At 38.4% G+C, this 25262-nt stretch overlaps 1 protein-coding gene across 1 annotated transcript in view; it reads right to left on the reverse strand.

Moving 5' to 3' along the window:
• The window catches only part of CERKL (ceramide kinase like), a 107002-nt gene that overhangs the window by 26406 nt on the left and 55334 nt on the right, over positions 1-25262 (reverse strand). The window contains exon 3 of the mRNA XM_031451758.2: positions 6385-6516. Within this exon, the coding sequence (XP_031307618.1) occupies positions 6385-6516 (132 nt within the window). The remainder of the gene's footprint in view (positions 1-6384; positions 6517-25262) is intronic.

The following is a 25262-nucleotide window of genomic DNA, read 5'->3' on the forward strand; positions in this document are numbered from 1 at the left end:
AGAAAGTTACTAGCCTCTTCTTTCATCTACTTTCCTTTCCCACTTTCCCAATGAGATTGACATCCCATTCAAACAGGAAATTTGGAGTTTTCATTGTTTATAACTCTCGGAACACACATTTCTCACCGCTGGGATCCCCCACCCATCTCAACCTTTAGTTTAAATATTACTTCCTTAGAAAGACAATACTGGAGGAGGGTAATATCTTGAGATTGATACTGAATATTGATAAGGAAACAGGCTGGAGTAAAATCCGATGAATTTTGATTTCGACATAAGGAAACATTTCTTGGTCTCGTGATAAAATTCTGTAACAGGATAAGAGACTGAGATGTCATTTTCTTTCCTGTCCTTTGGGTACTTCAAACTTAGTAAGTTCAAAATAGAATCCATCATTTCCACCTTCCAATATATTGCTTCTCAGTTATATTGTTCTTTTTGTGTTGCATCATCCACTCCCCAGTACCCAAGGCAGGAAAATTTCTTCTTCCCAGAGTATCCCTTTCCTTTACTCTCCACAGCCATGCCATGCCCAAAGCCATTTGTTTTTGTCTTTTAATTATGCTGCAGCATCCCAACAGTCCTCAAGCCAATGCCCTAAATCTAGTCTCCACCATCCTTAATGTGAAGCTACACCAGTCTCTCCTCCAGTCTCCTTCCAAACCGTTATCCCACTCTAGACGGAATAACCTTCCTCAGGCATGTATTTAATTTTATCACCTCCCTACAGAAACACCACTGATAAACTACTCTTCATCCCCAGGATAAAGTTCCAACTCCCTGACTGACATCTTAGTACTAGAAATGGCATTAGTCATAAAAATCCATAGTTACTCAAGAGACAACACAAAAAACTTTTCACCCAGAATTCTCTCTTTCCAGCTGCATATGATTCATGAACATTTACTACCTAGATTTTTGTTAAAATGTAGATTACAATAACAATATAAAAAATAGGTAAAACTGAAAGGGAGTAATGCCTCTGCCAAATAGCATCTTTCTTAATATAGTTTTATCAAGTCACCTAGCTTTCTGCTGAGTGACATCAGAGCAACAAGAGGCATCTTCATGGAAGGGAAAGCTTCAAGCAGAGACATAAAGAGCCAAAGGCGAAGAACTGAAGGAGCAGATTTGGTAAAAGCATCAAAAGTTAAACACATGATCCTAGAAGAATGAAAAAAAAAAAAAAGTGGTAACAAATCCCACTTTGACAACTGCCCAGAGTCCGACAGGAGGTAAAATTATCTGGTGACCAGGCACTCTCATGGGCCTTGAGCTGGCAGAGACCAAGGCTACATTCAGAGAAGTGTCTTTGACTGTGACAATGAACATGATAACGTCTAGCAGCTTTGTTACTACAAAGACTGATGGAGGAGAATTACCTGTCTTGAACAAGAGAGATCAAGGACAGAAATGATGATCTATTTTCAAATACTTCAATGCTCTTATACACAAGATGGAATAGATTTATTTCATTTATTTTGTATCGCTATAAAAGATAACATTAATTCTGAAAATCATAAGGAGGCAAACATCAGCTTACAAGTTCTCTATGCAGTTTATGTCTTGCACAAAGGCATTTGGCCAAAGGGGCAGGTAGGTTTGCAATCCAGCCAATACTCCTATTCAACATGCTACGTGACCTTGAGCTGCAATAGCCCAGGAAAAAGGGCGCCTTTTTGTAAGTCAGCACAAGGAAGTGCCCTTTTTTAATACGGACAAGAGCCCTGTGACCCCCAACTGAAGTCAAGAATGTCTATCAGTATTGTCCAGAATCGACACTCACTGACTCAACCACAGGGTGCCCAAGCCGATGCTGGGTGTTCATCTGGGGGAGTGCCACACGCATGTTCTCCACCGCATGAGGGACACTGAACTAGATGGCCTGGCAAGTTCTTTCCAGTTTAATTTCTCTGCTGCCTTGACTTTTTCACTTTGTTTTATGAATTATTCTGGGGATCCATGGTGTTTCAAAATTCCTCTCACACCTTTGATGGTGTAATTCCTCAAGCCTGCTTTGCTCTGGGAGGAAGAGAAGCAAATGCTATCACAGGCCAGCATTGGCTTACCATTCATGCTCTTCCATTCACATACCAAGTTATTAGGAAAAAATAACTCTTCTTTCTAGGTTCTTCCAGAGTTTTTCTGATACCATTACTAGAAAAGAGATACTACATTGAGAGTAATGACCACTCACCAACATGAAAGAAGTATCTTTTTATTCATGTGCTGAGATTCTTTTTTTCAAACTAGAAGTTTGTATCTTTTGACATCCTTCAGTCATTTCACCGCCCCATCCCCCCACACATTTGGAAATCTGTTCTTTGTATCCACATGTTCTGTGGGGTTTTTTTTTGTTTTTGGCTTGTTTGGGGGGATTTTTAAAAATATTTCACATATAAGTGAGATTATATGGCATTTATCTTTCTCTGACTTATTTTACTTAGTCTAATGTCCTCAAGGTCCATTTATATTCTCCCAAATGGCAGGATTTCCTTCTTTTTATGGCTGAATAGTATTCTGTAGTGTATACATACTACATCTTCTTTATCCATTCATCCACTGATGGTCACTTAGGTTGATTCCATGTCTTGGCTATTGTAAATAATGCTGCAGTGAACATAGGGGTACTGTTATCTTTTTGAGTTAGTGTTTTTGTTTCCTTTGGATAAACACCCAGAAATGGAATTGCTAGATCAAATGGTAATTCTACTTTTAATTTGGAGGGGAAACTAATACTGTTTTCCACAGTGGCTGCACCAATTTACATTCTCATCAACAAGGCAGGAGGGCTCTCTCTTCTCAGTCTTAGCAACACTTGTTATTTCTTGCCTTTCTGAAAGTAGCCATTCCAACAGGTGTGAGGTAATAGCTCACTGTGATCTGATTTGCATTTCTCTGATGGTTAGTAATGTTGAGCACCTTTCCTGTAGCTATTGGCCATGTGCACGTCTAATCTGGGAAAATGTCTACTCAGATTCTCTGTCCATTTTTTAATCAGATTAGAGTTTAATTAATTAATTAATTAACTTGGGGGGAGGAGGTAACTAGATTTATTTAATTGTTTATTTTTAGAGGAGGTACTGGGGATTGAACCCAGGACCTTGTGCATGCTAAGCCTGTGCTCTACCACTGAGCTACACACTCACCTTGCTATAGTATTTTGATGAAAGAAGAGCTCATATTCCTTCAAGAGCTTGAGCCTGAAGCATCTCTGCCTGCCTCTAGTGGAGCTACTGACAGGGAGTAGGGACATCACATAAAGGTGTATGCTAAGCATGTGCTCTACCACCAGAGCCATAACCTTCCCCCAGATTAAGAGTTGCTATTCATTTTTAAAAGAAATGTATAGAAAAATTACTTTATAATGTATACATATAGCTATAATATTTCAAATCATGCCTCATTTATACAGCACTATCTCTTAAATAATTCATCAACATACAAAATTTATTATATAATTCATATTCCATGTGGGCTCAGCAATGCACACAAGGTTTGTTAAAACAATGGCCATATAGGACATGCAGAAAATATGTACTCTTTCTGCTTTACTCTTTCATAAGAGATACTTTTCTTTCAAAGTTTGAATTGAATCTTATTATTACATAATTTATGAAACTGAAATGCACAGCATTACAACCATCTTTCTGTAGCACTTTATAATATACACAGTAGTTTTAAATATATTATCTTATTCAAACTACAAAACTACACCGTGAGACAGGCAGAGATTCTAAAACTTTTCAGGTATCCACATGTTTATTCAGTCCTTCACATAAAATCAAATAAATATTTAGCCAATACACATACTAAAATGGTTTTAAAAGCAAAAGATGCAATTTTATAATTTTGCCTGTAGGAGGAGTGTTAGGCAGCTAATAATTAGCCATTCTGCACAAATATATAAATAAATTCTAAATTTGCTTTTATGTAATATTCTAATTTTACTTTATGTTAAACTAAATATAATATTTAACAACAACTAAAAATTTAGGGGGAGAAAAGCCCTAGAACAGAATATTTTTTCTCTCCAATACAATTGTTTTAAGGAAGAAAGCACATTCCTGTCGTTCCTCTACCTTAGTTCGGGCCTCACTAATGGGTTTCCTTTTCTCCCGTCTCTCCCTCTTCTTTTTTAATCTTTATTCTGATGACATAATCATCTTTGCTAATCTAGATTACAGCACCATGATAAAAAACATACAGCAACTCAGGATCAATGCGTGACGAGTAAACTCCTGAGTGAAGTATCAACATCCATCCTTAATCTGGACACTCAGACTTCCCCTTGTGCACGTTTTTGGGAGCCTTCTCAAATTCGGCTCAAGTATCCTCAGCCTTTGGGGGAAGGGGGTCTCACCCTCAGCCCACAGGAAGGATCTTGATGCTTAAGAGACTGAGTGCTCTAGGTGGGGCATACACGCTCTATTAGGACAGTCAAACTGAAAGGAAGAAATGTAAATGCTTGTTCAGGATCAAAACATGTTGAATCTCTCACATACACACACCTCTCCCTTTCCTACTAGATTTGAATAAAGAAAAATCAAATTCACTGGCAACCATTTTATGATGACAGGAAAGACCACTTTAAGATGAAGTCAACGTTCTGAAAGAACTACCAAAATACTGTGGACTCAGCGGACACAGACACACCCCACTTGTATGCATTGCTAGCTTGCCTCCTTGTCTCTTTTCTTTTCCTACTCATGCACAGGACACCACTATTTGCCCTCTCTGACTCTCCAAAACTGCCCAGTTCAAATCCTTTTCTTCAGTCTCCTGATCAAAATTAATATCATATTTTTATATATAATTCATTTATGTATATCCATAATTCTTTTATGTATACCCCAATTACATCTACTTTAAATATCTACCTTAATCCCCAATAAATTAAGGGTCACTCAAGAGTAGGTAGTAGAGCTCATCTGTCTAGCATCTTGCAGAGTGTTGAACACAAAGCATTTCAACAAGAGATTCTTGAATTGAATGATATACAGTAACTGTATGTGATATGTTATCCACATAACAGTGTTCTGGATATTAAATCAATGAAACAAAATAAGGAAGCATTATTGAGTTGGCCAGTAAGTTTTCTCAACTTTTAATTGTCTCACCCTAATATCAATTTCAAACTTTTCCTTCTACCAATCCTTGAAAATCTTCAGTGGAAAGGAATAATAGTTCTGAATTGTTTCTTTTTCTTATAAATCACCTCCAAGTAAGCCAAAAGCTACCAAGATGAAAGATTACCTCCTTCACCACATTTTTTTTTTTAAATTCAGAAACTCCTCATGAGTTTTTTGTGGTAGTTTCTTTAGAACCTCCATCGTGGTAGATGCCTTTTGGGGTGGGTGACTTTTCCACAAAGCTTTTTTTCTTTTTTTTTTTTTTTTTTTAAGTCTTCCTTCTATCCCATCCATTAAGGCTTGAGATGTAGGTTTACAAACCTTATTTACATTGTGAAACTCATCTCCCTTGGTTACAGCTGAGCAAAGCCAGGTCACTCTGAATCCCTTCCCCAGGAATTTGTAACTGGGACTAGGAGATTCCAAGTGCACGCTGGCATTGCATCCTGAGTACTTACTATGCAATGCATTGCAACTATGCAATGTTCTTCATCAATTAAAATTTACTACAAATTTTCATGGTTAGTGAAGCTACACAGAAACAAAACCAGAAAAACTGAGCGTTTGATTCACAAGAGAACCAACCCTCCTTCTCACCCTACCCCTCGTGGGGAAATTAAGTCTCAAGGAAACAAAAGAATTTGGTCACCAAATTTTAAAAGTTGAAAAGAATTTTACTAATCCTCTTTCTGTTAACTTTAGCATTAGCAAATTTCTATTTTCCTGGGCACAAACCTAAGGACCTTCCTTTATTTTAGACGAATAATTTAAGCTTCCGGCTTCTCAAAACTCATCTAAAATTAGCAGTTAAGTGCTTAGTTTTGACCGAACCAGCAGGGGTCAGAGTCAGAACAAAAACCACGTAATGAAGGAGTCCATGGAAAGACATCAAACATTCAAGTGAGCAAAAATCAATTGCTTGCTGAACTGCAGAGATAACATACAAATAGCAAACATCTCAATGATGGTATTAAAAAGTGTGCAGGCCCCTTAAAAATAGTTCCTAAAGATTTTTTAAGTCTGAGGGAAGGTCCAAAGAGAAAACACTGATATGCTGATAAAAACACAATTTAAATAAGAAAAAAATAGTTATAATCCTGCGGCTGGTTGCAGTGGGTTATAGAATCACATCAACAAGCGTTAGATATTACAAGTAGCTTCCTAAATTTGGCTTAAGAACAAATTCAAGGTTATTTTGCTTCCTTAAGTATGATTCTTTTTAATGACAAAATGATGTTCTGAAAATACTTACTTGTTACATCGGTCTTTATTCCTGAAATCTTTAACAGTGGTTCAACCTTCTCATAATAGACCTGGGTAGCTTCTTTTTTGTGGCTTTGGGGGTTAAGGAGTATTTTCAATGACTTTGGTCTGTTTGAAAAGCCTAAGAGGAAAATATAAAGACAAAATATATAAAGTCTCTGTCAGCCCTTTTTCTTTCCCTCTGAAACCAGACGCTAAGTCCCAGGAGAATGGTGTACACTTATTTAATTAGTATTTGCTATTTTTATTTGAAATTCTTGTAAGAGCTCTCATGAATATGGCATTATTTTAAAACATTTCACATTTCCTAGCAGTGAAATAGAAATATCCCTCTTAGAGTAAGTCACAAGTGAAAACAAAGCATTTAATTTATGAAGGAAGGTGTGACTGGAAGCAACTCGGAATATTAGGCAACGTTTATGTCTATTTACCAAACCACTGATAATATATCAAATATTCCTGTAGCATTTGTTTCTGGAGAAAAAGCAATGGACTGTAACAAACAGAAAAGTCCATTTCCTGTCCTTGGATAAATATGCTCATTATTGGAATGGGGCACTCTAGTGACCCCGGTGCTACCCAGGGCTGCCCTGCTGATGAGCCCAGGGCGGAGGAGAGTGTGCAGGGTGGGGTCAGGGCCAGCACCCAGAGTGATGCATGCCGGGAGCTAAAAAGAGGGTTCAGGTCGGAGTTCAAGCCTGAAAAGGGGCCAAGGGAGAAAGAACTCTTCCCTCGGGAATTGGGAAAGCGACGCCTCTCAGTGGGGATTCGGGGATAGTGCTGCCTCACAGTTGGGGCTGAGATTTGATACTACAATTTTCTGGGCTTGCAAGATGCTTATCACTTAGGGCTTAGCTGGAGCAGGTGCACAGCCAATTTTCCGTTGTTAGGAAGGGGCAGGAGGGACGGAGGAGCCAGAAGGAAGCTGACGACCATTTCTTTCATGGTAAGCTGCTCTCACAGGGCCACGCTTCAAGGTTAAAAAAGCAGTTACTGACATCCATTTTTAATGAAACCGTTACTAAAGCCAAAAGACAAATGTCCATTACACCCAAGTCAGTCTTTATGCCTCGAGACAATATTTGATTTCTTACTGCATTTGATATAATAAAAAATTTTTTTCAACAGCACAGATTGTTTTGAATTCAGGGAAAGGTTTTGCTGAAGAAGAGATGGGAGGACACTGAACTCCTCACCTCTTCTGTAACTGGCCCTGGGCTCCCATTTTGGTAAGAGGCCTCGGCCAGTCTCCCAGTCACCCCGTTTTGAAACCTCAAAGCCATGATCAACTCCTTCCTTTTTTCCAATCCTTACATTCAAATGAGTGCCCAGATTCAAGAGGTAGTAGCCACTGGCTTCCTGACTATTGCCCTCCGGCTTGGGGTTCTCCAGGGCCACCCACAAGCACCCTGCAGCCCTGCTTCGAACGCATCCTCAGACATCCCAGCTCCCATCAGCCCAGCACTGGTCCACAGCCCCGGGGCTCATCACTGCCCGCGGAGCAAACCCGAACCTCTGAAAATGACCTCCAGAGCCCCCCACTCCAACCAACTCCAACCTACCCTTTCTCCTTCCTCTCTCATTCATACTCAATAAATATTTATTGAGCATGTGTGCCAAGCACTGGGAAAAGGGAAAAAGTGATTAACATGTGGGTCAGGCTTTAAAGCAGGAAGGTGTTGCCACAAATAAAAACAGCACAAGACAAAGAACAGGTTTGTTAACACAGAGGCACAAAGTGCCACAGGAACGCACAAGAGGAGGGCGGTTAATTCTCATGAGGGATCCGGAAAGGGCTCATGGAGAAGGGAGTTTGTGAGTGCGGCTTTGGGCTCATGCTGTGTTCACTGCTTAGACTTCCCTCTTCCTCACACTTCATCCTCCCCTTAGCAAACCAGCAGAGCTAAGGCCAGGGAGGAAGTTCTAAGCAGTGAGAGCAGCCCAGCAAACGCTCGAAGCGAACTAAGTGCAGAGGGTCTTCTGCTCCATCTCACCCTCCCCGGCAGGTCCAGGTCAGCTGCATGACTGGCCAGACAGCAGGTCGGCCAGGCCTTCCTGTGGAAATCCCACCACTTCTTCAAAGCTCACTTCAAATGCTGCTCCCTCACTGAAGCCTTTCCTAATCACCAGCAAATTCCCCTCCCTGGCTTCCTGCTCCCATGTTCCTCTACGTATCTCTATTATCCATTTTTCATATCATTGACACAAAAAAAACTCTGATAAAAGACCCAGTGTCTCAGGACTTCCACAGGCCAAAGTGCGACAACACGGAATGGACGAGACAGTAATGCATCACGCATGCCACACTGACTTTTTAAAAAACCCAACTCTGTGAGCCACACTGACACAAAATACACATGTAAATAAAGGGGGAGAGGGAAAAACTGTTTTACAGTAGGATAGCAACTAATAAATTGGGGGAAAAGACAGTTAGAAAATCACTATTTTCAACCATCATCATATGATGGATTCAGGCAAGTGGCAGCCATGGATGCTAAAACCACCGGTGACAGTCAATTTGGGGAATAAAATTTTGACTTATTCTTAAACTCTGTCCCTCCCTATTACTCTATTTGCTGAAGGTAAAAAAAAACAGTATTTACAGTAGGGAAGTCTGGCAGACACCTCCACAGTGAAGCCATCAAGGTTAACACCAGCCTGGGGGATACAAATGGACATCTGTGTACACGATACACAGCCCTGAGGACACACATGACATCCTGTGCCCGGAGTGCATAGCATGGACCTAACGTGATGAAACGCTCAGACAAACCCAAGCGAGGGGCATTCTTAAAAGAACTGCCTTAAACTTTTCAAAAATGTCAAAGCTATGAAAGACAAAGAAAAGCTGAGGAACTGCTCTAGATTAGAGGCCACTAAAGAATGACAGCTAAATGCTGTCTGTGATTCTGGATCAGGTCAGAACAAAACTGCCATGAAGGACAGTATTATTGTCCTTTAACCAGGAAGGACGAAGCTGATAAATCTAGGGCTCACTTTTATTGAAACATGAGGAGGACAAGAAACTCATTCTAAACCCCAGAGTCCACGAGTCAGGCTAACTATCTGAATTAAGTTTACCTCATCTGGTAAATTTTGTGGGATATCCGCCTGCATTTCTCCAGCAGGGACAGACCCAGTAAGAAAGGTGTCCAGGCACCAAATGGCAGTCCCCAAAGGTTATTCAAAAAACCAACTTTTATTTCCCCCTCTTCCTATATGATGACTGTGGAGGAATAGGAGTTTATGGAAATGAGAAACAGTCATTTGGGGGTTGTGAGGATAATCACATTGTAATTGAAGGCTTGTAGATTTTACACGTATCTGCACGAAAGTGCAGCTACATGTGCCATCCAACTTTGTGACACAATTTGCTTAATAAGGCAGGAAAAGGGCTCAAATTATTTTTGAAGACTTTCTAAAATGATTTAAGCAAAATAATTTTATTTTTAAGCCTCAGTTAATAATAGCAGTGAAAGCTAAATGAACCAGAAATTCCTATTCCTTAGACATTCTGGTAAATCAAGGACTTTTTAAACATAAGTCAACAAAGCTAATTTTTCTTTTTTTACCAGAGCACATATTCATTTTCTCATTTCCCTTTTGCTTTTAAATACACTTAATATGATGATTATAAAGCTAGAGTCTAAGCAAATATACATTAGGTAGTAATTTGATACCAATTTAGAGATCAGAATGGGGATTTCTTTTGAATAAAGAAGGGTTTTTTTTTGATGTTCTTAATTAGGTGGAATGAAGAGATATAATTAAAAAGGCTCCAACCTCCTCTCCTTCCATGCTCCCTCCTCAGCCAGTTCCTATTCTATTCAGTCTCTTGAACTTCTATGTTCCTTCTACCACAGTGCCCTTGCACCTGCTCTCCTCTTTGTCTGCCACCTACACTTTCTGCCACTTTACCCAATTAACCTCTTCTCTTTGTTTTGATCTCACCTCAGTCGTCATTCTCTTGGGAAAGCCTACCATGGCCTCTTGGCTTTGTGACTTCAGCTAGGTCATTCCCCCCTTATCATTTGCTCTTACAAGCCCATACACTTGCCAATCTTGATTTGTACCCTGTTGTAATTTTATATCTATTTATAATTTGTTCTTCTGTATTAGACTGGAAACTCTCGGTTCTTCTTCTGTCCTTAGTGCAGGGCATGAAACAGATGATCAAACTTTTGATGAATGAGCACGAGGGCAGGGTTAGCTTTGGGCCATAGAGATAACAATGGCATCCACTCATTTATTCACAAGTAACTGCTGGCAGGTTCTAGAAGCTGAGGCTCTATCCACGAACAAGAACAGCTTCTGTCTTCATGAAGCCTCCATGCCCGTGGTAGGAGAAGAAACAGACAGGAGAATTCAGAGCATGTTAAGTGGTTAAAAAGTTCTAAAGCTAAAAATGAAGGTCAGCAGCGAGAGAGAAGGAAGGCAAAGATAGAAGGGACTTTCTGGCCAGAGAAGGTCAGATCACCGGGAGCCTAGCAAGCATCTACAAGGACTTTGGCTTTTGTTCTGAGCAAGATAAGCAAAATGGAGAATTTTCAGCAGTGAAGCAACATAACCTTAGGTGTTCAAAGGACCACTGCAGCTGCTGTATGGAAAGTAAAGGCAGGAGGGTAAGGGCCGGCAAAGCAAGAACGGCTACAATATTGTAGGTGGGAAATCACTGTGCTTAGACTGGCGGGTTGCAGTGGACGTTGTGAGAAAAGTCAGATTCTAGATCTCCTTATTGAAGTATACTTGACATACACCATTGTATCAGTTTCAGGTATACAATATAATGACTGACATTGGTATCCATTGTGAAATAATCACCCCAAAAAGTCTAGGTACCATCTTTCACCATAGGGTCATAATTTTTTCCTCTTGTGATGAGAACTTTTAAGATCTACTTTCTTAGCAACTTTAAAATGTATTTTGAATATATTTAGATATAGTTTAAAGGAAGCATGGACAGGATTTGTTTACTCTTTGGATATGGTATGTGAAAGAGAACAAAGAGGAGTCATACGTGTGGCTGAATAAGGGAAAGTGAGGACTCAGAGGTAAGGACTAGTGAAAAAGTGGCAAAACCAGTGAACTGTGGGCCTAGTGGGACGGAAGGATTTTAGGAGTTGGGAGAGTTGATCTGGTGATCTGGGAAGACAGAAAGCAGTAGCCACAAGGAGGATAGGATGCTTGAAACTGGAACAGAGAGTTATCATTAACGACATGACCAAGATCTGATGAACTTCCATACTTGTCAGAATCACAGGAAGGGCTTCTTAAAACACAGATTTCTGGGTCCCAGGCCCAGAGTTCTGGACTCAGTAGTGTGGGTGGGATCTCAGAATTCGTATTTATAACTAGTTCCCAGGTGATGCTGATAACGTTGGTCCAGGGACCACACTTTGAGAACCACTATGCTAAAATTATGATTATGGGGAAAGTGAAGTACAGGTCAAGATCTCTGAAGGAGGTAAAAAACAGAAATCTACAAAAAACACATAGAAGTATGACAGCAGTAGTGTTGGAGGGAGTGACAACGAGACAGGAGCTAAAGTCTTCAAGGACTGGGAGAAGGATGCAGCAAGTAGGGCTGGCTGCTGGTGTCTGGTGGATTGAGTTGAACAGTGCTGAGAATTTTTCAGAGAGTACACTGAGAAAATGGTCCCCAAATAGCAGTGAGATACAAGGAAGACATCAAGACTCTGACAACACCTCCAGGACCAGTTGCAGCAAATGCACAGCAGAATAAACGACTACCACTTAAGAGGACTGTGAGGGAAGCTAAAGCTCCTGAAGAGCTGTGTCTTCCTACCAGAGCAAAAGGTGAGAGGAACACTTGGAAAAGTGGTTGAAAATACAGATTTTTGCTAATGATGAATCATTCACTCTATAAGACCAAATAAAATGGTGTCTGGAGTTCAGGAGGAGGGGAGATGGTGTCAGGTACAGAAAGAGCGTTAGAGGGATGGGAATCCAGGTGATGAAGGACCTGAGGCAGTGACACGGTGTGCAAGAGACACGAACTGTGTGCAGAAGGAGGCGGGGTTTGAGGGTAGAGCGGCGGTGAGTGAAATCTATGGCGAGCACATGGAGCTCCATGGATTGTCTTCCCTCCAGCCAATGTCAAAATTAAGAAGCGAAGTTGCCCAGAGCTAGAGTTGCTATGAAGCCCCTTTCCCTCTGAGTCAACTAGCCAATGTTGGTGTCTGAAACTAGGTCTGCCTAAGGCACTAGGTCACACTCTGCACCAAGTGACCTCAGTGCAAGCGTTCTACATCTGAGAACCATATACAGAGTTGTATTCTGTACAGATTAAAATACACCATTGTGCAGAATTCAAAATCTCCTTATTCAGCTCATTCCCTGATATCCAGTTCCATTCCTGGGGGACAAACACTGGTATCACTTTGAGACTCTATTCTATGCATATATAAACATGTATGCATATGTTCTATGGATTTTCACACAGACAGCAGCAACCCTACTCACTATTCTGTACCTTGCTTTTCCTTTTGTAATGTTTTGGAGACGATTCCATATCCCTACATAGAGTACCATCTCAAGAACAGGCATCTTGATTTAAAGCTACCTAGTTTTCTTTGTATAGATGAAACTCAAATGTAATTAATTAGTTCCCTGGGGATGAGTATTTAGGTTGTTTTCAATCTTCTTTTACTACAAATAATGCTGCAATGAATGTCATTTTGCATCTATTTACATAAAACTGCAGTACAAACTTCTAGAAGCAGAATCACTGAATCAAAGGGTATGCACCTTGAGAGTGTATATGACCAAATTACTTGCCATATAAACAATTTAGAGTTGTGATAAAAAAAAAAAGGTAAATGCTACAGTAAAAGTAATTGGTCTTAAATCTTGGCTCCTCCATTTGCCAACTGCGTGACTTTGGGTTATTACTTAACTTCTCTGTTCCTCAATTTCCTCATCTGTGATATGGGGATAAGAGTCCTCACAAAGGTAATTGTGATGATTAAATAAGGAAACATACAGTGCTTGGAAAAGTGCATGGCACATAGTAAGCACTCAATTAGTTACCTATTATTATTGCTACCAATTTACACTCGACCAGGAACTTAGAATGTCTGTTTTCTTATACCCTTGTAAACCCAGGATATTTTCAAACTTTTTGATCTTTGACAATCTGAGGTGAAAATTGCACATTCTACTTTCAATTTACATTTCTCTTATTATGAAAGAGGCTGAGAAACTTTGCAAATGTTAAAAGAGCTACTTTTATTTTTCCAAGAACTGTCAGTTTATATCACTAGCCAATTCTTCCTTTATATTGCCTTTGTCACATTAATGGTACATTAATGGTAGCAGTGCTTCATACAGTAAGAAAACCAACATTTGTTTGAGTTACAAGTACTATGTTATGTGAGTTACAAGTACAGTGTGTCAATTAGTCTTTGATTTTATTTATGCTGTTTTCTCTATGCCAAAAGTTTTCACTTTTATGTACCTATAGTTGAATTTATCCATCATTTCTTTTACAGCTTCTGGGTTTTATGTCATATTTAAAGTTCCCTTTTGTGACTCAAAACCCTATATTTTTCTAATAATCTTATGGTCTCAAGTTCCTATTTTATTTAATCCTATCTGAAATTTATATGGATAGAAGGTATTGGGAGTTTACGTTTTTCCAGATGGCTATCTGTCCTAGCAGCATTCTCTGGATAATCCATCTTTCTCCCACAGGTTTCAAATGCCACCTTTTGATATACTAACTTTCTGGATGTGTTTGGATTTCTTCTCTCTGAGGTCTATTGATTTATTCACATCAGTACCATAGTGTTTTAAATATTACTTTTATTTTATGACTTAATAGCTGGTAGAGTTTGTCTTGCCTTCCTTATTACTTTTAAGAGTTTCCATGTCTATTTTTATACATAATCTTTAAAATCAGTTTGTCTAGTGTGAAAAAATTCTTCTGGTATTTTATTGGGATTACATTATATATAAATTATCTTAAGGGCAATAACACTTCTATGAGATTCAGTCTTTCTTTATAGAAATAGGGTATGCTTTTCCATAGTAAGTCTCCTGTGTCCCTCAGTACCATGTTAAATATTTTTAAGATAAATGCTGGGCAGTTCTAGGTTTTTCATCTTTTTTATCTGCTGTGTCAAAAGTTCCTGATTCTACCTTTTAATGAGCTATTGACTATATATATCAAAACTATTGATTTCTACACCTAGCATTTAATTCTCTTATTGTTCATCAGAGATTTTTCCTTTATCCTCTTGGATTTTCCAGGCTAATAATTATTTCATCTTCAAATAATGGTAATTTCACTTTCCCCTTTCCAACTGTCATACAAATTTTCTTCTCTAGTCTACTTGCACTGGTGGGTTCCACCAGAAGAATGTGACTGACAGTGCTAACAACTCTTGTCAGTTTCAGGAATTAATGGGACGCCCTCACATGTTTCTCCATGTAGGCTTTAAAATGACATATATAATAATCATGTTGATAACACAGCCATCTATTCTTATAATATTAAAGGTTTCTTGACATTCATAAGTAAAATCAATCTATACTTTTCCTTTTTTGGAATTCATAATCAGATGTTGGTATTAATTTCACGCCAACTCTATAAATAACATCTGGGAGTTTTCCTTCTTTTCCTAGGCTCCAGAATTGTTTAAATAGTATGGAAGTTTTCTGTTCCTTAAAGATACAGTATATATCCTTTGGAAAATGTCAGAGTTGGAGCTTATTTCAGAAATAAAAAAAATTTGTTTCTTTGGCGGTAATTAGTCTGCTTACATATTCTGTGTCTTCTGGAGTCAGTTTGGCCATTTTTATTTTCCTAGACAACATATTCCTCCATTTTATCCTGCTCCTAAGAGGCAGCCCAGGTTGCAGGCTGGATTCTGGACATTGTCCTGCTACTGAGTAGTAGCAATAGCACTATTTCCCCCTGATAATCAGAATTAATCACCTTTGCAAGCATAGCAATTTCATTATTATTATTTTTTCATTTGTTGGTTCCTAGTCACATGAACCAATAATGTGGCCGGGTAGCTGTCAACGTCCAATTCCACTGAACCATTGCCACATTCCCATATGAAAGTATTCTTCTCCTATACTAAATACAGCTCTAAATCAACAGAGTTCAAAGGTATAGAGGCCAGAAGCAAGAAATATTATGAATGGGTCACAAGAGATGAAGGTAAGAGATGACATTTCTATCTCCACTCATCGGTCTACAGATCCATGTATTCTGTTTATGAACTACAAACTACTTTAATATCACAAGACTCAGTCTCCCAGGTGGAATTCAATGAAATTCAATAGGAAACAAGGTAGACTAGCAAATCCCATACTTGTCAGCCAATTGTCTCACTTTTTTGTATGTAAATGAGTCCCTTGATCAAAAGCAGTATTGTATAGGACGTAAATTCATTGAACAAGGCATTTAGCAGGGCCACCAATGGTAGTGGTGGCAGAAACATGGCAGACAGGAAGTGCAAATCCGTATCAGAAGTAAGCGTTCATAGCGGCCACCCACCTTCCTGGCAGGAACGCAGCACCTGACCACGGTGCTGGGAGGGGGCACAATCCGCCCACCTGCCTCCCCAGAGCGCAGCACCTAACTGCAGCATTGGGAGGGGGAGTGACCCACCCACCCACCAGGTAAGAGCTCAGCTCCTGACCCAGTGTTAGGAGGGGGCACAATCTGCTAGCTGACAGCCACTGGGAGCAGCACAGACGAGGGCACCAACAGAGGGCCTCTGAAAACAGCAAGCTGAGTTCACGAAACAGGGCGAAGACACAAAGACCTCTCGATAAAATCATTAAGAGCACACCGTCTCCAGGAGAACTAGATAACTGATATTCCTTAAGCCACGGTGCCAGAAAGATATGAGCAATATGAAGAAGCAGAGGAACCACTCCCAATTAAAAGATCAAGAGAAATCCCCTGAAAGCACTATCATGGAAATAGACATTGATGGCCTACTACATCAAGATTTCAAAACAGGACTGATCAAAGTACTGAAGGAACTAAAAGAAATAGTGTTTAGAGATATAAAATATGTCAAAAATGAAACAGAAGCTATAAAGAAGAACCAAATAGAATTAGCAAACTCATTTGCTGAGATGAGAGCTAACCTAAAGGCTGTACAAAGCAGGCTAGATAATGCAGAGGAACGAATAAGTGACCTAAAAGACAGGACAACAGAAAGCACCCAATCAGAACAGCTGAGAGAAAAGCAAATAAAAAACAATGAAAACAATATAAGGGACCTATGGGATAATATAAAGCATGCCAATCTAAGCATAGTAGGGATTCCAGAAGGGGAAGAAAGAACAAAGGGGACTGAAAAGGTACTGGAAGAAATCATGACTGAAAAATTCCAAAACCTAAAGAAAGAATCAGATATCTAAGTACAGGAGGCTCAGAGGGTCCCAAACAGGAAGAACCTAAACAGACCCACACCAAGACATATTATAATCAAGATGGCCAGAGTCAAGGATAAAGAAATGATTCTAAAAGCTGCAAGAGAAAAACAAAGAGTGAGTTTCAAGGGAACCCTCATAAGGCTCTCAGCTGATGTCTCTACACAAACACCACAGGCCAGAAGGGAGTGGCAAGATATATTTAAAGTCCTGAATGAAAAAAAGATGCAGCCTAGGATACTCTATCCAGCAAGGCTATCCTTTAGAATAGAAGGAGAGATAAAGAACTTCACAGACAAGCAAAAACTAAGAGTTTAGCAACACCAAACCCATGCTAAAAGAAATATTGACAGGTCTACTCTAAATAGAAAAGAAGCAGGATGCTACAAAAATGAGAAACTCATAACTGGAAAGGAGATAACTTCCATGAATTACAAAAAGAATAAACACAAAATTGTAAAAGAAGACATCTAAATCATTAAGAGTAGGAGAGGGAAGCAAGGAAAGCCACTGTGGAAAACAGTGTGGAAATTCTTCAAAAGACTAGGAATAGACTTACCATGACCCAGGAATCCCACTCCTGGGCATATATCCAGAAGGAACCCTACTTCAAAATGACACCTGCACCCCAATGTTCATAGCAGCACTATTTACAATAGCCAAGACATGGAAGCAGCCTAGATGTCCACCCACAGATGACTGAATAAAGAAAATGTGGTATATTTACACAATGGAATACTATTCAGCCACAAAAACTGACAACATAATGCCATTTGCAGCAACATGGATGCTCCTGGAGAAAGTCACTCTAAGTGAAGTAAGCCAGAAAGAGAAAGAAAAATACCATACGAGATCGCTTATATGAGGAATCTAAAAAAACAGTGAACAAACAAAAAAAACAAATACAAAACAGAAACAGACTCATAGACATAGAATACAAACTTGTGGTTGCCAAGGGGGCGGGGAGTGGGAAGGGACACACTGGGATTTCAAAATGTAGAATAGATAAACAAGATTATACTTTATAGCACAGGTGAAAATATACAAGATCTTGTGGTAGCCTACAGGGAAAAAAAATGTGACAATGAATATATATATGTTCGTGTATGACTGAAAAATTGTGCTGTACACTAGAATTTGACACAACATTGTAAAATAACTATTATTCAATAGAAAAAGGTAAAAAAAAAAAAAAAAGTAAGCGCTCATAGCAATAAAGCCAAGCCACTGACCTATCACAAAGCAGCGGATCCAATGTAATCAGCCTACCACCAAGTGATTGACTAGTTGCTCTGGGATGTGGGGTTTATCCAGGGCTCAAGGCTGACCTGTTTGCATGTAGAGTACTTGACAATGGTGGTGGTCAAATCAGCCTAGGTAAACCCCTGTATTTTTCTCATTCCTGCCTTAAGGCCACTTTGTTTATATGTTCATTGTACAAGCCCTGGGGTTGCTCTGAAAAGTTGCTAACATCTACAGAATGGGACATCTTGCCTACCTGATTTCCTCTTGCAGAATAAATTCTTTTTGGTGAACATTTACATGAAACACAAATCTCATCTTCTCTTCTTATTCTGGGGAAGCCACCCATATACTTTTCCTTTATACATCCTTGTCACCAATTTTCATCTTTTTCCTCCAGCTATTTGGCCAAGCTCTTACTCACTGCCCATGCTTTGAGATACATCAATCCCTCCAGCTATCAATCCTTAACAACTAGTATCAGCTGTTTGTCCACCAGAAGGATCTCCCTTCCCTGCTGTTTTTTAGAAACACTCAAGTAGGGATGTGATGCTTCAGGAGCTTATTTCTACTGTATCATGCAGAGCTCTCTCTAAATAGGCCCCATTTATTTCCCTTAGTTTACTGGTCATAGAAAACGTCTCATGAGGCCATGTATGTTGGGTGAAGATAAAAAAAAAAAAGTAATGCAGCAACAGTGGTAGGACGTCAGCACATTCAATGTACTAGAACTTTCTCCCCTAGTCCTTTAATAGCATTATCTGTATAAAACAGCTTTCAATTTAAAATAGCTAATGTAATCTGATTTGTATCAACTGATCTCTGATCAATAAAGATGTTTAACAGACATCTCAAATATAAGTACTCAAAACTGAAATTCTGATTTTCCTCACCAAACCTGGTCTATCTACCCACCAACTTCCCCATCTTACTAAATGAAAACTTTATCCTTCCACTTGCTCCAGTCAGAAACTTCACTTTACTTTGAAAACTGGTCATTAAAAATAACTAATTAAGCATTTATCCTGCCTTCCTCATATGTACTATACTTCTGGGTAACCAAACAGTACTACTTGCAGAAGCAACATCATTTTTTTTTTTAAAGAGTATCACTTATTTAGGAAGAATGAGTGAATTGGAAAACCCTCATGATCTCCTTCTATTTAAATAATAAGTTCAGACAAGGATAATCAATGTGCATTAAAACCATTAGATGAAATATTTACCAAGGACTAGACATTCCCCTGGTCCCTTAGTACCACCCAACAAATGATCTACTAGTTTCACATAGAGACATTACAATGGAAGGATCAAGCTTTTACCTCCTTGACTCAGGGATTAATCTTAGCCTTGGAGAAGCCATCTAGGCCTCATTAATAGTGGCGGATCAGACATTATGTACCTCCTGAGATTATAAAAGTGCACAGTACCACTTATGAAGTATTCTTGCCCAGAACTTACAATATGAATTTAATTAAGCCTTTAGATTGAAAATCCAGTTTATGGGAAATACAGGGAATAGAAGAACAAGTTAAATGATACTCTCAAGAAGCAAACAGATAGGAGTATAGCAGTACTGCTCAAAGTGTGCGTCAGACAGCCCAGCATCGCCCAGCAGCTCATGAGAAAAGCCCACACCAGATCCACTGAATCAGAATATCTAAAGCAGAGGCCAATCAGAGCAGTGGCCAATAATCCATGTTTAAAGGGGCTTAGGGTTCCTCATGAATATTAAAATGTCTGAAGGACAAATAATCCAGTCTCTTCCATAATTCAATGTCAGGGAGAATAAAAACAGATGAAGAGAGGAATGTCATAGTGTTATAGTTTGAATTTGTATAATTCAGTGAGTGACCCTTGATTGGACACTGGTTGATACAAATCAGCTGTAAAAGACATTTTGGAAAATGGGGGAAATTTCAGGTATCAGATAATAATAAGCAACTATGGTTCATTCATTGGCAGAATAGTGATATTCAGTTATTTGTAAAATTTCTGTCTTTAGAGATGTATATTGAACTATTTCTGGAGAAAATATCATGTTTGTTTGTTATTTACTTTAAAATACACTGACAGAATAAAATGTTTGAAGCCACTCTGGAAAATGTTAAGAACTCTAGAATCTAGGTAACAGAAATAGAGAAAATATAAAAACATTACAATGGCCACCTATATGTTTGATTTTTTTCATCATAGAGTAAAAATATATCTTGGTGTCATCCTTGACTTTTTCTTTCAATATCCCCCATATCTACTAAGTCATAAATCCAGCCAGCTTTATCTTCAAAAACAAATCCAAAGTCCGACCACTTCATAGCACTCTGCTGCTCCTACCCCGACTGAAGCCACTGTCTCTTGCCTGGATTTGACAATTTCCACTTAATTGGTCTCCTGCGGCAATCCTCTCACCCACCCACATAACCTGCTCTCTACTTGGCAGCCACAGTAGCCATTCTGAAAGTAAGTCATATCATGTCACTCTTCTGCTTAAAACTCCCAAATGCTCACACCATTTTTCTCAGAATAAAAGTTAAAAATCATACAAAACTTGTACAACCCTTCATGCTCTACCTGCAGCCACCTCTGTGACCTCCTTTCCAATTACTTTGCTCCCTGCTGACTCTACTCTGCACATGACTTTCTTGCTCATCCTTTTGCACTTACTGTTTCCTCTGCTTAGAACACCTTACCCTTCCATATACACATGGATCCCCGTTACTTACAGCTCTCTTCTAAAACTTCACAGCCCATGAAGTCTTCCTTGACAACCTGTGTACAACAGCAAGTACTTTCATCCCATTTGACATCATAGAAATATATTTATTTGATTTTTTCAATTCCCTCTTCTTATGAATTAAATATCTGTGTCCCCTCCCAAATTTACATGTTGACATCCTAGTCCCCAATGTGAGGTATTAGGATGTGGGGCCTTTGGGAGGTAATTAGGTGATGGGGGTGGAGTCTTTATGAACTGGATTAGTACTTGTATAAAAGAGATCTCAGAGAGCTCTCTAGCTCTTTTTAATTTTTTTTTTTTTTTTTTTTTTTAGTGGAGGTACTAGGGCTTGAACCCAGAAACTCATGCATGCTAAGCATGTGCTCTACCACTGAGCTATAGCTCTACCCTTCTCTAGCTCTCTCTCTGCCTTGTGAAGACACAAGAGGGTCTGACCATGATGGCACCCTGAGCTCTGACTTCAAGCCTCCTAGTCTGTGGGAAAGAAATTTCTCTTGTTTATAAGCCACCCTATCTATGGTACTTTGTTATATCATCCCAAACAGACTAAGATACCCTATTACCACTAGAATAAGTTACTTGAGGTCAAAGACTCTGTGGTTTTGCTTTTGCTATATTACTAGTCCCTAGAATAGTATCTGGCACACAATTGTATGCATGTATATACATATATTCATTATATATATATATACACAATTAATATTTTTTAAAAATAAGCCAAAAATTAAAGAAAAAATATAAAACTATAATTTCAATTGCATTAAACAAAAGATCAACATTGCAAAAGAGCAAGCATTTAAGCAAAAACCTTTCCTTTTTAAGTTACTGTGATGTAAATTCATAAATGTAACTACTTATATTAATTCCTAAAATAAAACAAAAAGGTGAAGGCAAACACTTCTCAAAGAACCAAAGATTGATCAAAAGTAGGCTTTGCAACAGACATCTAAATCCTTTGAAAGAAACATTTAGCATGAAAAGGCTAACAACCTCTTACTGCTGCGAAGTTAAGCTTTTAAAAATCAAAAATAATTCAATCCCTAGCTCCTATTTACTTCCTATATATACAAATTTAAAACCAGTAAAAGAATTATATTTAAGAGCTGGTAAAATCTTTTCTAAATTAAATTTATAGCAACACTGAAAATAAATACCGACCCTTTTGCTCAGAATTAAAAATAAACCAGTTTGTCTTCTAGAAACAAATCATCAGTTATTGTACAGTCAGAAAGTAGGCCTTGGAAGAAACTGCCTTGAATCTGCATAGCACTAGCTGGTCTTGAAAAGCAAACCCAATTGTCTCATCCTACGCTGGACTCGGAGAGCTGTCCCTCAACCCCACCCATAAGGACATTCATGCTCCATCATCTCACAAGAGAAAGGATGATACAAGGAAGCAGGTAGCCAAGGGGATGGCACCAGTAAGCAAAGATGAAGCCAACACAAAATTCGCCAGGTGAGACTACAAAATGAGTCAGGAAACCTATCTTTCATGAAAACGACTATAACCATAAGAAAGGAATTTGAGGCTTTGAAAACTAGGTTGGGAAGGTAAGAAAGAGGAGGACATTCTCTGTAGTTTATGAAATTTAATTTATTTATTGACAAGTAGTTAAAGAAAAAGGAGACAGTGTAATTTTTGTGAGAAAATAGACATGCATCCTAGATCTCTTGTCCAAAAAATAAAATTTTCATGTAATATAGAAATATTGTTCATTGTAAAAATTTATTTAAATTACTGGCTACAAAGAACTCTGAAAAACATTTTTAGAATAAGATGATGCAAAGCAAAGGGCAGTCACGACCTTGCACTTCTCTCATCCAAACTGTTTAATATGACAGCTGGAAGCTGCATCAAGACACATAAAATCCCCTGAACTCCTTGGAAAAAATGAATCTGAAAGTGATCATTATCATTTATTCATAACTTTATGATAGTAAAAGCATCCCCCCAAAAGATAATCCAAGAATAAAATATAGATCTGATTCAACATTAATATGCAACTGACTTGGTTCTCAGTCCTTTGGTAACCTCCCCCTGCACGCTCTGGAGTATACTCTAGAGTATAGACCTTTTTAGCACGCCAGTTTGCAATGAACCAGCAATGGAAAACAGAATGGCCAACTGTTCTTCTGTTAGTAACAAATGTGCTAATATGTACTAGTTTAAACTTGATCTATCAGTGAGTCAATGAACCATGAAGGGTGGGGGTTAATCAGGGTGTTCTCCAAACAAAGGCTCATGAGAGCGGTGGGGACACCACACCCAGATTCACATCTGTGCTGTTTTGAGTGCAGCATGATGGAAATGGCACGGTGTTCATCAAAGTTAAGAGCCCAGAACCTTGTCATAGTCTTGTGTATACTCACAACCACTTTATACAGAAAAGCAACTAAACTGTTGTAAGTCAAAAACCCAAACATAGGAAATAAAGATCTCAGTTAGCCACAATTCTCAGGAGCTATTAATATTAAACTATGCCCAGTTAATGTGTAACAGTGATGGTAAAAACCTTCCACACATAAGATTTGACAGCTACCCAGCAGTGCTCAGAGTTGGAAATATTCTATATTAGGTGATTTATATTAAAATGCATAAATTTCACTTTATCAGGAAAAGCTTACTGATATGCATCTTTACACATATCAGTGAAAACAACCTCAACATTCCAGTCTACTCAAAGTAACAAACAAGCTCAGTAACTTCTAAAGGCACATGCCTCCCACCAAAGTGACATCCCTAACAGTTGAGATGGACTGAGCAGCAATTAGCAGAAAGAATCACCTGCTTCCAGAAATAATCACCTCAATATTTCAGTATTTAAATAATGAAGGAGTTAAGGCTATGTAGAGTCAGAGTGAGCCAACAGAAAGGAGAGCAAAAGAGAGAAAAAGAAAGAAAATTCAACAAAACATACCATTCATTTATTTTTACCAGTTTTTTTTATAATAATCCCAGTAAAATGAATTTTTATTTGTTTTGGTCACCCTATCACTTTCCCCGGTTAAAAACCCACACTGAAAAGAAATACATGTTACTGGCTCCAGGAAAAATTACTTTCCCTACTCTGCTTAGATGTTGACCACAGAGTTCGTTAAAATCATTAGCCTTTAAATATGACTAACTTTATGAAAATCCAATTTGATGAAATAATTGTACATTTAATCCTTTACAAACTATGACATTATGAAAATGTTAGAAAACACTTTTTATTTTTCCATTGAATTGTGCATACATATAATTTATACAAATTGCTATACAATTTTATATTAGTTTTATGCATACAAAGTGATTTGACATTTGTATGTATTGCAAAATGATCACTGCAGTGTCTACTTACCATACTCAGCATACAGAGTCAATACAATATTACCGAAAGTAGTCTCCATGCTGAACATTTTATCGCCATAACTTATTTATTTTATAATGGAAAGTTTGTACCTCTCAATCACCTATACCCATTTCACCTCACCTCCCATACCCTTCCTCTCTGGATTTTGGTTTGTTTTGTATGATTTTTTTAGATTCCACACATAAGTAAATCTGCAGTATTTCTTACGCCAACTAACTTAGCATAATGCCCTCAAGGTCCATCTATGTTGCTGCAAAGGGCTAGATTGCATTGTTTTTATGACTGAGTAATATTTGATTGTATACATAAGCCACATTTTTAGCCATTTATCCATCAATGGACACTTAGGTTGTTTCCAAGTCTTGGCTATGGTAAATAATGATGCAATGAACATATGGAGACATACATGTTTTCAAGTTACTATTTTTGTTTTCTTTGAATCAATGTAATAGTGGAATTGCTGGATCATATAATAGTTCTATTCTTAATTTTTTGAGGAATCTTCACACTGTTTTCCATAGTGGTTGCATCATTTACATTCCTATCAACAGTGCATGAGGGTTTCCTTTTTTCCACATACTTGCCAACACTTGTTATTTGTCTCTTTGATAATAGCCATTCCTACAGGTATGAGGTGGTATCTTGTTGACTTGATTTGCATTTCTCTGATTATTAATGATGTTGAGCATTTTTCTTTGCTTGTTGGCCATCTATATGTCTTCTTTTTAAAAAAAAAAAGTTTATTCAACCCATTTCTAAATCAGATTGTTTTTTGTTATTAAGTAGTGTGAGTTCCTTATATATTTTGGACATTAACCACTTATTGGATATATGATTTGCTCTTTCTGGGTGAGTTCCATTGCTTCGGCTTTCTGTCCTGTTCTTCTGCTTCACCCAGTCTGCTGTTGAACACCTCTAGTGTAGGTTTCAGTTCAGGTATGGTATTCTTTATCTCTGTCATTTCTGTTTGGTACTTTCTTATGTTTTCTACCTCTTTGTTAAAGTTCTCACTGTGTTTATCTATTCTTCTCCAGAGTTCGGTGAGTATCTTTATAGCCACGACCTTGAACTCTTTATCAGGTAGATTCCTGATATCTGTTTCTTTAAGATCTTTTT

The sequence above is a fragment of the Camelus dromedarius genome, chromosome 4 (assembly GCF_036321535.1).
Source record: "Camelus dromedarius isolate mCamDro1 chromosome 4, mCamDro1.pat, whole genome shotgun sequence".
Taxonomy (NCBI): domain Eukaryota; kingdom Metazoa; phylum Chordata; class Mammalia; order Artiodactyla; family Camelidae; genus Camelus; species Camelus dromedarius.